Below are 12454 nucleotides of genomic sequence, written 5' to 3'. Positions count from 1 at the left end.
TCATATATTTGATCGCCAGTGTCCGAGGTGTGTTTTAACCATCTATATGGAGTGAAATATGTCTTCGCTATCTGTGATCACGCTAGCTATGAATTATCTCACCTCTAATCTCCTCAAGATGAGCTCCCTCTTTTTCTGCGCATCAGTCATCCCCTCATCATCAGAGTCCTCTTCAGAGCTTGAGTCTTCATCCGAACTGTCTTCTTCCTCGGACGAACTTTCTTCTTCTTCCAGCTTCTAGAAAAAAAAAAAAATTAGTACATTTTGATTCACCAAAAACTAAAAAGGAAAACATTGTGAGAAAACTCTAATCACAACAAGGCCTAGTTACCCTTCGGGTTGGAAGGTCAGATGGCAGTCTCTTTCGTAAAACCAGTGCGCCAAATCATCCGATTGGTTGTCAAAGCGAACCCGTGGCTCCCATGAACCAAGGCAAATAACGCAAGAAGGACGACGAAGTCACCTTTATTCTTCTTGCTAACCTGCTACACCTCATCTTCTGTTATCCGTAGGCGCTACTTCCTAACTTCCCCTAATATACTCATTCCTGATCCGATCCATTCTGGTCACTCCACACACCCATCTCAACATTGTCATTTCCGCTACGTGCACTTTTCTTTCATCTCCCACCATCGACGCCCAGCATTCAGATCCATACATAACAACCAGATGAAAATGTTAAAAATTAAATATTAGAACAGTTTACAACATATATTTACAAGCCGAAGGAATTGAAAACAGAATACTGATTAATACTATTGTAATATTAGCTAAAAATTGGTGAGCATTAGGCCGTTTTCACATTATCTGATCCGATATCGGATGTAGGACCGACATCCTACACCCGATAAACGCTTCCGATAGTGTCGGATGTCGGTCCGATAAAACGCATTGTTCCAAATCAATGAAGTATGATTTTGTATCAAAAACTATTTTTAATTTTTTTTTATATTTAATAATTATACGCACTACATTTCAAATATTTTATTGTAAAATTTAAATAACGATCATAAAAATACTCAAGAGTGGCAGCTAAAATAAATAATTTTACATTTAACTATATCCACTAAAAGATGAAAAAAATAGTAACCGCAATTCGGACCGATGAATTACAATCTTTTTTTTTCAGCTGTTTAATAGACGCCATTTTTGTCACGCACACTACTACAAACGTATACCTTACCTACATTATATACGCACACATACAAATATTATCGGCCGACAGCTGGCGGGGGGTCCGGCATGCTAAAAATGTCGGAAGCGTCCTGCTGATATCGGCAGTTCAATGGTGCCTAGGACAAAAACTCTCGTAGGATAGTGCCATCTGGATTAAATCCGCAATTTTTGCGTTTTATATCGTTTTTTAGTAATAATGATCTATCAAATACATAAATAAAGACCTGGAAGCGCATAAATCTTACATTTTACATCCTTCCTACATCCGATATTGGATCGGATAATGTGAAAACGGCCTTACTCTTCGTTCGTCGCGACATCTATTGACAAGTAGCAGTACTGATAATTTACGCTATTTGACGCGTGATTGTCGCTAGATGTCACTACAAATAAACCGCATTTACTGATATATGGCGTTACAACTCTACCCTTACTTATTCCTCTATCTTTACACTAAACAAAAAGCGACATAGTCCACTGGTAGCAGAGCCGAGAAATGAAGACCTAGAAGAGAAATGGAGCATACCTTGGCGGGTGTTTTATCCTTAGCAGGAGTCTGTGGTGGCTTGACTGGTTCCGGCTCAGGTGTAGGCTCCGGCTCTTCCTCTGAAGACTCAGCGTCCCACGAGTCCTTGATGCCTTCTTCTTCTTCTTTCTTTTCCTGCTTTTTGGGTTCCTCCTGGGAAAAGCGCAGCATAATGAGTTAAGAGTTAAATGGTCAACATGGCAAATATGGTGATATTTTAGCTTTTTGTACCTATGTTAAATTAAGTAAGCAGAAAATGTTAAAATGACGTGTAACTCCTGTTATCAATAAATGATTGATTGATTGATTTGGTAAAATACGAATATATTTTATTTCTTTTCATACATAAACAATGTAAATAACATTATAAAGTGTAAGAAAACTTTAAGAATAAGTTAACACCTGAAGAACCTTCCCTTAAAGTTAACGGAAATCAATAAAACCAGGTTGGATTCTATTAAACATTTTAGGTTTAGTTCAATATTTCTTACTTAATTGCATACTACATTCTAGTTTGATACATACATACATACAATCACGCCCGTATCCCATGAAGGGGTAGGCAGAGCACATGAAACTACTCCAGTTTCAGTGCCACTCTCACATTGCAGTGACAGGTTGCCAGCCTCTCGCCTACGCCACAATTTAACCCATATCCCATAGTCGCCTTCTACGACACCCACAGGAAGAAAGGGGGTGGTGAAATTCTTAACCCGTCACCACACGGGCAAGTTCTAGTTTGATTTTAGAGTAAAAAGAAGCTACCACAGTCACTTCTCAAAAGGTTGTTTATAAATAATATAAAAGCTTTACCTTCTTATCTACAATCTCCAATTCCACTTTCTTCTCCTCCTGCGGAGTTGACGGAGCCTCCTGCGACATCTGGCTCTTAAGCTTCGTAGGCTTGACCCTCGTGCCCGGCCTTGGAGGCTTCTTCTCCGACCCACCCACTTCTATACCCTGTGCTTTCAGCGACTCCAGCATAGCCTGAGCTCTAGCCTTCTCAGCCTTCTGTTTAGGAGTCAAAAGCTTCCCTTCTGCTTTAAGACGCTCCTTGCGATCTTTTTCCTTCTGCTTCTTTCTTTCTTTGCGTTCTTTTTCTAATCTAATAGCTTCTAGTCTTTGCCGTTCTCTCTCTTCTTCTTGCTTTATCCTTTCTTCTTCCTCCTTTTTTAAACGCTCTTCTTCTTCTTTAATTTTCTTAAGAGCTTCCTGCATAGCAGCAATAGTTTTCTTAGCAGGACCCTTTTTACCTTTATCATCTTTTTCCTCCTTTTCTTCTTTGCCTTTACCTTTCTTCTTCTTTTTGGATTCAGTAGCAGGGGTGTCTCCACCTTCTTTTTCCTCAGATGGTGCTTTAGCTGGTTCCTCGGCCTTAACTTCCTCCTTTTCTACTTTAGGTTCTGTCTTAGGCTCTTCCTTTTTCCCTTCTTGTTCCTTTTCCTTCTTCTTAGCTTCTAATTTCTTCTGTTTTTCTCTTTCTTTCTTTTCCTTCTTTTTCTGTGCAGCAGTCTTGACTGTCACATCAAGTTCATTATCACTGCCTTCTTTTTCCTCTTCAGGCTCTGCTTTGGCTTCCTCTTTTTTACCTTTTTTCTTTGTTTTTGGTTTCTCTTCAATAGGCTCAGCAGGTTTCTCTCCTTCGGTGGGTGGCGTAGGTTCCTTTTTAACTCCAGCATATTCCATTTCTAATTCAGCGAGTACTTTTTCTAAGTCATCATCACTATCATCCTTCTTCCTTTTAGCTTTTTTACCTTTCTTGCCAGCAGGTTCTTTTTTTTCTTGACCTTTTTTCTGTGATTTTTGAGGTTTTTCATCTTCGGAAGAAATAGCAGCATCGGGTAATGACTCTGCTGAATCCTCTATTTCCAAGAAGGAGAAAGCACTTTTATCTGCCGCCTTCTTGCCTTTGCCTGATTTTGGTGCTGGTTCATCGTCAGACTCATCTGAGAAAAAAATAAAACATTACATTTATTGCAAACTCATAAAAAAAAAGGCATTTCATTGGGAGTCTCAAAACATGGTTACACAGTTTTTCCGCATCTAATGAACAGTTTAGTTGCAGGCTGCATCAGTCTAATTATGGAATTCACTTTTCCTCATGGGTTTGACCTTCATAATCAAAGTGCTGAAGTGTCATGTGAGTGTTCATACTCTCATATCATTAGGAAAATAAACAGAATTTACCACATGGTAAATCACCAGTCACTTTTCAATATAATCTCATTGAAAGTCACTATCATTCACATATTAACACACTGTTACATCTACAATCTACCATCATACCCATACAGATTATGGTGGTTAACCATGCAGTGAATAGTTAATAATCTGCATCATAATATAAATTTACCCGTAGACATGTTGCTTACTTACACTAGAAATAAACACTGACAATAATTATGCAACAGTGCCAAATATGAACTTCCTTATTGTAAAAGTGCCAAACTTCAAGACAAGACACAGTCATCGGATTATTGTTGTGTGAGATGAGTGTTTGTGCATTAAGTATAAAACATATTTAATGATATTTCCTTAAATGCTTAAGAGAATTTAGTAACCATTAATTTTGAATAATTAATTTACAATTTATAAGTTATTTTAACAATTGTTTTGAAATGAAAGCAATATAAATTCACTTGCCTTTTGATAATGTGACTGTTTTGATTGCAATGCAAATATCAAATATTCATCCATAGTAATATTATAAATGGGAAAGTGTGTGGGACTGTTTGTTAGTCTGCCTTTGACAGCAAAACGGGCCGATGAATTGACGTGATTTTTTAAGTGGAGATAGTTGAAGGGATGGAGAGTGACATAAGCTAGTTTTTGTCTCTTTTTAACGCGAGCGAAGCCGCGGGCAAAAGCTAGAAAAATATATTTTTAAAATATTTAAGTCAAGCAAACATTAAAGTGAACTTTGGAAGTGAGTTTATATATTCCAATAATTATTTCTGGTATTAAAGTTATCAATTATGGTATGTATCAGTGAATGTACATGCAGTTTTTGGTAATAAGATCTACTATAATTATATTTGTGTGTGCTTCCATTTTAGAACTGCATTTTCTACAATATTTTTGAAGCATCAACTAATATGTTTTGATGAGATTTTTCTTAGCCTTTTTAAAAAAAGGCTTTAATAATTATTTTATATTAATCGAAACTATACCTTCACTACTAGCTTCAACCTTCTTCTTTTGAGACTTCTTAGATATTGAAACATTTTTAATATTCTTTGTGACTTCCTTAACATCTTCATCTACGGACTTCTTGTGCTTCGACTTAGCTTTAGGCTTCTCGTCTTCACTCTCATCGGAATCAACTGCAATTCTGTAATTTAATAGTGGATTATTAAACATATGAAATACTAAACTTAGGGCCGGTTGCATCAAACCGTCTGTCACCGTTAAAGCATTTGTTAAATTTTATTGTATGACGTCTGCTGCTCAACGATGATGTGTCTGTCAAATGTGGTTGATGCAACTGGCTCTTAGTGCCGCTTTCCTAATCTGTTAAATTCCATAAACAAATAAAACATGTTGAATTCTCAAATTATACAAATAATTTGATATACTGTAAATTTAATGCTTAAATAAATTAACAATAGTATTGAGAAATTACCGTAATAAGTTTTGAAACACTTAATTATGGATAATGCAGAGCATTAGTAATAGATTTTAATATACATAGTTACACAATCTTGTGTATATACAATATTCAGGAGAGTAAATACTAGTGCCACATAGGACATTCTAACACGCAAAAATAAAGTTCCTACACGTACAATATTATACAAAAACTGCGTGCGAAAGTGCAGTCTCACGTCATTTCATGCGGCCACCAGCTGGTCAGATTTTTGAAAGTAGGTACTTAACCTAAAAATAACTTACTTCTTCCCTTTAGTTTGCGAAGGTTTCGCGCTCTCGATGTTAGTGGTCTCCACGTCACTGTCGCTGAAAAGATTGTTTAGTTATTAATCTGTCTAAATATGCCTCTTAGTGGCGAATAAAATATATCCAGAGGAAATTACCCGTCCTCGGCATTCTGGAGTTTCTTTCCCTTTTTAGCTTTACCCATTGCGAAGTTTGCACTGCTATTAAGTCACAATATCTATATTATAGGGTTTTGATTGCTTGTTTTTAGTGGATTCTATCATGTGAAACGTAATCAATGCACTAATTTTAAGTAGCCGAATTAAAACGACTTCGCCGTCGTACTCAGTATTCACAGACACACGTCCTCCATTCACGTCAATTTTTGGTTTGACATATTAAAAAAAATCTTAGGCGTATTTCTGCACTCAACTGATTGTATGTAGGTCAGTAGAGCTTTGATGCTTTTATCGCTTTATGAAACCTCGAACAGTATGCGATAAATAGGGCGATGGGAGTTTTTATCGTTGACCGGAATGGTGTTATTTGACACATGACCATTGACATTGACAGCTTATTGACATTTCTTCAAACCAAATTTCAGCAATGTGAAAGATATTGCATTAAATTTATAGTCAAATTAGTTTTGTTGTAATCATTATGTATAAAGGCTTCACAAGAATATTGGCTCTTTATTGTACAGAAAAGGCTCAACCATGTGTTTCTCCATTTATAAGAACAAATGTGTTATGTACTCGTAACGGGAAGTTGGGATGTATAGGTTATGTTTTTAAGAGGACTAAAAAACACGACCGCGGCGGTCCTTCAGCTTTATTTGTGCCTGTGCCGGTGAAGCCGAATCCCGATGACATGAACATAGGCGAGGAGTTCACGGGACGGTTAAAAAAGCAAGATTTATTGAAGATTTTGAACCGGTTCTATCAAAAGCCCGAAATACGCGTTTTAGCGTCTGAGAATGGCTTGGATGACCAGTTATTGCATCAAGCATTCCTATCCTTTAGAAGACATTGTTTAGAACACGATCTGCCGCCTGATTTACACATAACCATAAGTGATATAATCCAAGGTAAAAATCTTATAAGAGTATTAGTATCAGTTGATAGTTGAATGAAAAGTCCGTTAGTATTGTTTAATATTTAATTTTCAGGTGCTGGGCACGTAGATGACTTGTTCCCCTATTTCCTCCGCCATGCTAGATTAGCATTCCCACATTTAGATTGTTTAGATGACTTGAAGAAAATATCTGACTTAAGAACTCCAGCAAACTGGTAAGATATTCTTAGATTCTAACTAAACAGGAGGCAAATGTAGATAGGTAGATGTACAGATAGATAATCATTTATGTGTTTGCCACAAAACACACAGCAGAAACAAAATGAAATTATGTTTAATGCCGTCAATAGAATTTGTGAACAATGTAAACAAACCTTGTAGTCAAAATGTCTTTAATTTCCATTCTAACTCGTCAGATACTGGCTAAGTCCATGTGTTATTTAATCAATTCATATCACATTATGATCTTCAACCTTTAAAATAATAAAATTGTGCTAAAATATTGATATATTGATATATATATATAATAGTTTAATGATATAATAGTTTGTTTACATTGTTGACAATTTCTATTGACGGCGATTTTATATATAATACTATTTGAAATCTTACCACTTAAAAAAACACATGTCAACTACTTTAATAGCAACATATATCTACTTGATATGTTCCTCACTCTTTTGGCCATTTGTCCAGGTACCCTCAAGCAAGAAGTATGAACAGAAAGATAGTATTCCATGCGGGTCCCACCAACTCCGGAAAGACATACCATGCCATGGAAAGGTTTCTAGAAGCTAAGTCTGGAGTATACTGTGGTCCGCTCAAACTGCTGGCTACGGAGATATACCATAAGTCAAATAAGAGGGTGAGATTATTGTTGTTCATGACATTACTTATATTTAATAACATTTTAAAACAACAAGAAGGCAAAACAATAATTTGACTGTCTAAAATGATTTGAAAATCATAAAATTTGGCCTGCATAGGGGCTGTCCACACATTATGACACACAAAAATAGATTTATTTAACCTCTCCTGCTCCTATTTCTCGCTTTTTTTGTATCCCTTTAAAATGGTTTGTCACATTTAGTATGACCTCTCCCTCCCTCTAATGCTGCGACGTAATATGTGGATGACCCCTTGACACAAGTAATATAAAACATTTAATGAGCATCTTTGCCTAAATTGTGTCTTCTAGATGATTATTTATTAAATTAAAAAACATCTCCTTTAAGCCATATATTTCATGTATTTTAGCTAAATAGTCATGAACTCTGCTGTACCTAACATAAGACTTGATTCTGTTGTACTTCTTTCTAAAGTAAAACTTCAATGAAAATAATTGTTACCATCTAAACCTATTTCTTATCATACTCATTTTTTTAATTGTAAATGCGGACCCCAGATTTTCATGAGCCTTCGCAAATGCTGGGATAACGCAAGTAGCATGATGACTCTATTTTAATAATTCCAGGGTACCCCCTGTGACCTAATCACTGGTGAGGAGAGACGGCACGCAAGTCAGAGCAGTTCCCTCATTGAATCAGACCAAGAATCTACCTCAGAAAACTCCGAAACACTTATAGAAATAGAGACGGAGCTCACTCCGTCCAGCCACACCGCTTGCACTGTGGAAATGACCTCACTCAATAATACTTGTAAGTTTCTGAAGAAAGCATTGAGAAAAATGTTCTTCATACTATCTATTAATTGAATACCACTCAGCGTATTCGTTTTTACACGCAAAAATGTAGCTTAGATACATCTATAAATATTAATTTTAAGAAATTGAAAATTTTGGAAATAAGGCACAATCAAAATTAGACTGGAAAGGTAGATGTACTGAGCGTAGGTAAACACTAAAAACCGACGCGTACTGCCTCGATAACTATCGCTTTGTTGTGTAGTTTTTTTCGCTAACCTTTAAAAAACCCCTTGAGTTAGATAAATGTTTGTGTGTAATCAAAGTATCAGTATGTACCCTAACTAATGTATTAATTATTTTCAGATGAAGTAGCCATAATTGACGAAATACAAATGATTGGAGACAGAGGGCGTGGCTGGGCGTGGACCAGAGCTATTTTAGGTATGTACACAGACCAACCCCTATAGACATCCATTACAAGACGACTCGCGGTCGCCAGCCTTCCTAGTATTTGCACTGATATAAGCGCGGGCGCTCGCCGTGCCCGATCAGTAGCGACCAAGTAACAGACCCGAAAGCAGCGCGTGTTTTTCGCACTAAAAAATTGGAAAAGGGTATTTTGATGCCTTAAAGATGTCCACCTGTAGTGTGAAATGGTGTGGAAAGGTAACAAGAAGCTCAAATTTAAAAACAGACGGCATTACATTCCACAAATAAGTCATATTTATAATTTATTCAGAGCCGGCATAGGTCAACTTACATTGGCCACTTACGCGTCAGTAGAGGGACAGTCATACTTCTATCCCTTTTCATCTGGCGCGACTGCCCGCCGTCCTTGAAACGGCCAATCACAGCGCGCTTAACACATTCCCCGCCCGCTCCTCGCACCCCAAACACTGGTGACTCGTATCGCGAACAAAATATACAAGATTGCGACTCTATAGGAGGTTCTCTGTGGGTATGTAGTAATTTTTCCTTCATATTATGTTTCAGTACAATATATATAATTGTACAACATTGACAGCTAGTGTAAAATATAGTCAGGCATAACCACTCCTACTATTTGGTTGAAAAAAAAACCGGTCAAGTGCGAGTCGGACTCGCTCACCGAGGGTTCCGTACAAACTTTCAATAGTTGATTCATCAAAATGTTATTCATAGAACTCTACAGACTTGACTAAATCCCTCAAGAATCAATTTCCCACATAACAAGAAATATTATAATATACAATTTTATTGTTAGACAACGTCCAAACAAAATCAAGACTATTCAACTTCAATAGTGACTTACGACATGTCGCAAGGACGCTCCTGAACCTGTTCCTTTTGTACCTTTTTGGTACGGAACCCTAAAAAGAGTGATTTTCTTTTCATGGTAACTAACTTTTCACGTCTATGGTTTTTTTTTAAATTCTAACTGTTTATTATTGTTGTTTAAAGTTGCTGATAGAAGATAAGACTTTGTTCATGTCATAGTAACTCAGCTTGTCAAAAAATTTGTTACCACATAAGATATATATGATGTCATTTTAATGTAGCTCCGAACATTTCGTATTCGTCTCAGATTTGTTTTCTATAATATAATATTGCAGGTTTACAAGCGGATGAAATACATTTGTGTGGCGAAGCCGGCGCGATCAACCTAGTCGAAGAGATATGCAACACGACGGGTGAAGAGTTAGAGGTACAAACCTTAACCTTTTCACCATTTGACGTTTGTTTCTAGCCTTTCGATTTTGAATTGTAATTCTTATTATAGATGCGTTTTGTTCTAAGTATTATGGCAAGTGATTTGCTACCGATTAAAAGGTTAACGAATAGTTATCTGGAAAATGTCTCTCACTTCTCTTACGACTTACGAGCGACAGAAAAACTTCAATTTTTTTGTTACGTATTCGACGAAGTGGCCGATAATTTGGCGCTTCAGAAGAAAGTGGCCGAATATTCGATATTCGAACGGGTTTTTGTGATATGTCTGTTTACAAGTGGATAGTTATATTAGTTATGTACAATTATAACTTGATAATTACTATATAAATGTGATTAAATTCTAAACATTTATGGCCAATTGCAATAGTTAAGGGAGCGCAGCAGAAGTCTATGGAAATTTCCATACAAAAAAATTTGCGAACGCTGAACTCGGTAACCGACGGTTTGCCGACGGTGCAACCGACCGACCGACTGACCGACCGACTGACTATCAAACAAAAAAAATCCAAACTATGACAGAAACCGGATGTAGTCTTTAACCCATCGCTTGTATGGTGACAAGTTGACAACCCGCCCCGCGGGTTGTCCGGCATCAGAACAAAGTTCACGAATGCCTACGGTGGGTCCCTGGTTGCGAAAGTGTTCATCTAAGTATACTTAATTTTTACAATAACTTTTTCTCCAGGTACGAACATACAAAAGACTAACAGAGCTAAAGGTAGAAGATTGCGCCCTGGCGTCTCTCGACAACGTGAAGCCTGGAGACTGCATAGTGTGCTTTAATAAGAACGACATCTACAGCGTCAGCCGAGCCATAGAACAGAGGTCAGTTTCAGGCAGGTATCCTTTGTTCATCTAGAGTATCTAGACACAGCCTCCTGAGGCCTAATGTCCTTTTAAAAGGACATATTCTGAATTAATGATGAGACTGTATAGTGTGTTTCAATAAGAACGACATCTACAGCGTCAGCCGAGCCATAGAACAGAGGTCAGTTACAGGCAGGTATCCTTTGTTCATCTAGAGTATCTAGACACAGCCTCCTGAGGCCTAATGTCCTTTTAAAAGGACATATTCTGAATTAATGATGAGACTGTATAGTGTGTTTCAATAAGAACGACATCTACAGCGTCAGCCGAGCCATAGAACAGAGGTCAGTTACAGGCAGGTATCCTTTGTTCATCTAGAGTATCTAGACACAGCCTCCTGAGGCCTAATGTCCTTTTAAAAGGACATATTCTGAATTAATGATGAGACTGCATAGTGTGCTTCAATAAGAACGACATCTACAGCGTCAGCCGAGCCATAGAACAGAGGTCAGTTACAGGCAGGTATCCTTTGTTTCTGTAGCATATATAGCGACGATATACATACTTATATACATAGAAAACATCCATAACTAAGGAACAAATATCCAACTTAACCATATCTGGTTTATGAAAGCCGCTGCATATTTTTCCTAATACTTCAATAGTTCTATAAAGTTACATTAATATTTTTTCACATTCCACATTTCGTCCTTTTGACAGGGGCCACGAAGTAGCAGTGATATACGGGAGCCTCCCTCCCGGCACGAAGCTAGCGCAGGCGAACAAGTTCAATGACCCCGACAGCTCGTGTAAGGTCATGGTAGCCACGGACGCCATAGGACTTGGGATCAATTTGTGAGTACCTCTTCAGGGGCATGTATAAGTACTTCGAAATCTACTGAGTCATCTAACCAATAGTAATAGTAACTCTTTATTGTACAAAAACACATTAAAAATAACATACATTACTAACTCTATGCTACGTTAACTGAAATCTGCATGATATCCTTAAATTCCTTAACCACCTAAGTCCTGAGTGCCTTTAGAAAAAAACCAAAGACATATGTAACTCCGTATAGAAGGTCTAAGAAAAAAACGTACCTCAGAACCATAAAGAAAAAGGCACGGTGGCCTAGATGGCGTTACACCATTTTGGGAGCGTTGGCTAGATGGCGCTAATATTAACCCTTAAATGCATGATTTTTTTCTTTTAACTAGAAATTAATAATGTGATAGACAATGGTTTTCTGACTCTAGGAAAAATAATAAAAAAATATTTAACATCGATTTTAATACTAAATCAGTGTTAGAAGTAAAATAGGATAAATCTTACTTATATAAATATATAATTACTAGTAAAATTTATAAGAAAACTTTTACTACTATTAAAAAGGTACACTATTTGAGAAACCCCTATGATAAAATGATTAAACATAAAATAGTTACTAACTCTGAAAAAATCTGCCTGAATCATGTACTAAAAATCACCATCATCCAGTTTTTTCACACTTTTCCGCCATTTTCTCTTAAATAAAAACATTATTTCCAACCATTTAAGAAAAAATGGCGGAAAAGTGTGAAAAAACTGGATGATGATCCTACAGATCTAAGAAAAATAAATAAAAAAGTCCAGCTTATATTAC

General features: G+C 36.9%; 2 protein-coding genes across 3 annotated transcripts in view; one reads left to right on the top strand and one right to left on the bottom strand.

Annotated features, from left to right (window-relative positions):
• Positions 1-5954, bottom strand: part of LOC125229226 (eukaryotic translation initiation factor 5B) — an 80751-nt gene extending 74797 nt beyond the window's left edge. The window contains exons 1-6 of one of the 2 annotated variants that reach the window (XM_048134020.1): positions 5734-5954; positions 5594-5656; positions 4873-5033; positions 2516-3648; positions 1703-1855; positions 103-237 (exon numbers count right to left, since the gene is read on the bottom strand). In XM_048134020.1, the coding sequence (XP_047989977.1) occupies positions 103-237; positions 1703-1855; positions 2516-3648; positions 4873-5033; positions 5594-5656; positions 5734-5780 (1692 nt within the window). In that variant the 5' untranslated portion in view covers positions 5781-5954. The remainder of the gene's footprint in view (positions 1-102; positions 238-1702; positions 1856-2515; positions 3649-4872; positions 5034-5593; positions 5657-5733) is intronic. The other variant, XM_048134021.1, reaches the window with a different exon arrangement.
• Positions 5955-6167: 213 nt separating this feature from the next.
• LOC125229171 (ATP-dependent RNA helicase SUV3 homolog, mitochondrial) overlaps positions 6168-12454 on the top strand; it is a 30620-nt gene continuing 24333 nt past the window's right edge. The window contains exons 1-8 of the mRNA XM_048133960.1: positions 6168-6662; positions 6744-6864; positions 7346-7514; positions 8124-8307; positions 8658-8735; positions 9887-9978; positions 10690-10829; positions 11532-11666. Of these exons, the coding sequence (XP_047989917.1) occupies positions 6236-6662; positions 6744-6864; positions 7346-7514; positions 8124-8307; positions 8658-8735; positions 9887-9978; positions 10690-10829; positions 11532-11666 (1346 nt within the window). The 5' untranslated portion in view covers positions 6168-6235. The remainder of the gene's footprint in view (positions 6663-6743; positions 6865-7345; positions 7515-8123; positions 8308-8657; positions 8736-9886; positions 9979-10689; positions 10830-11531; positions 11667-12454) is intronic.

This window comes from Leguminivora glycinivorella, chromosome 8, assembly GCF_023078275.1.
Source record: "Leguminivora glycinivorella isolate SPB_JAAS2020 chromosome 8, LegGlyc_1.1, whole genome shotgun sequence".
Taxonomy (NCBI): domain Eukaryota; kingdom Metazoa; phylum Arthropoda; class Insecta; order Lepidoptera; family Tortricidae; genus Leguminivora; species Leguminivora glycinivorella.
The sequence above is the reverse complement of the archived record's forward strand: the minus strand, read 5'-3'. Positions and strand labels throughout refer to the sequence as shown.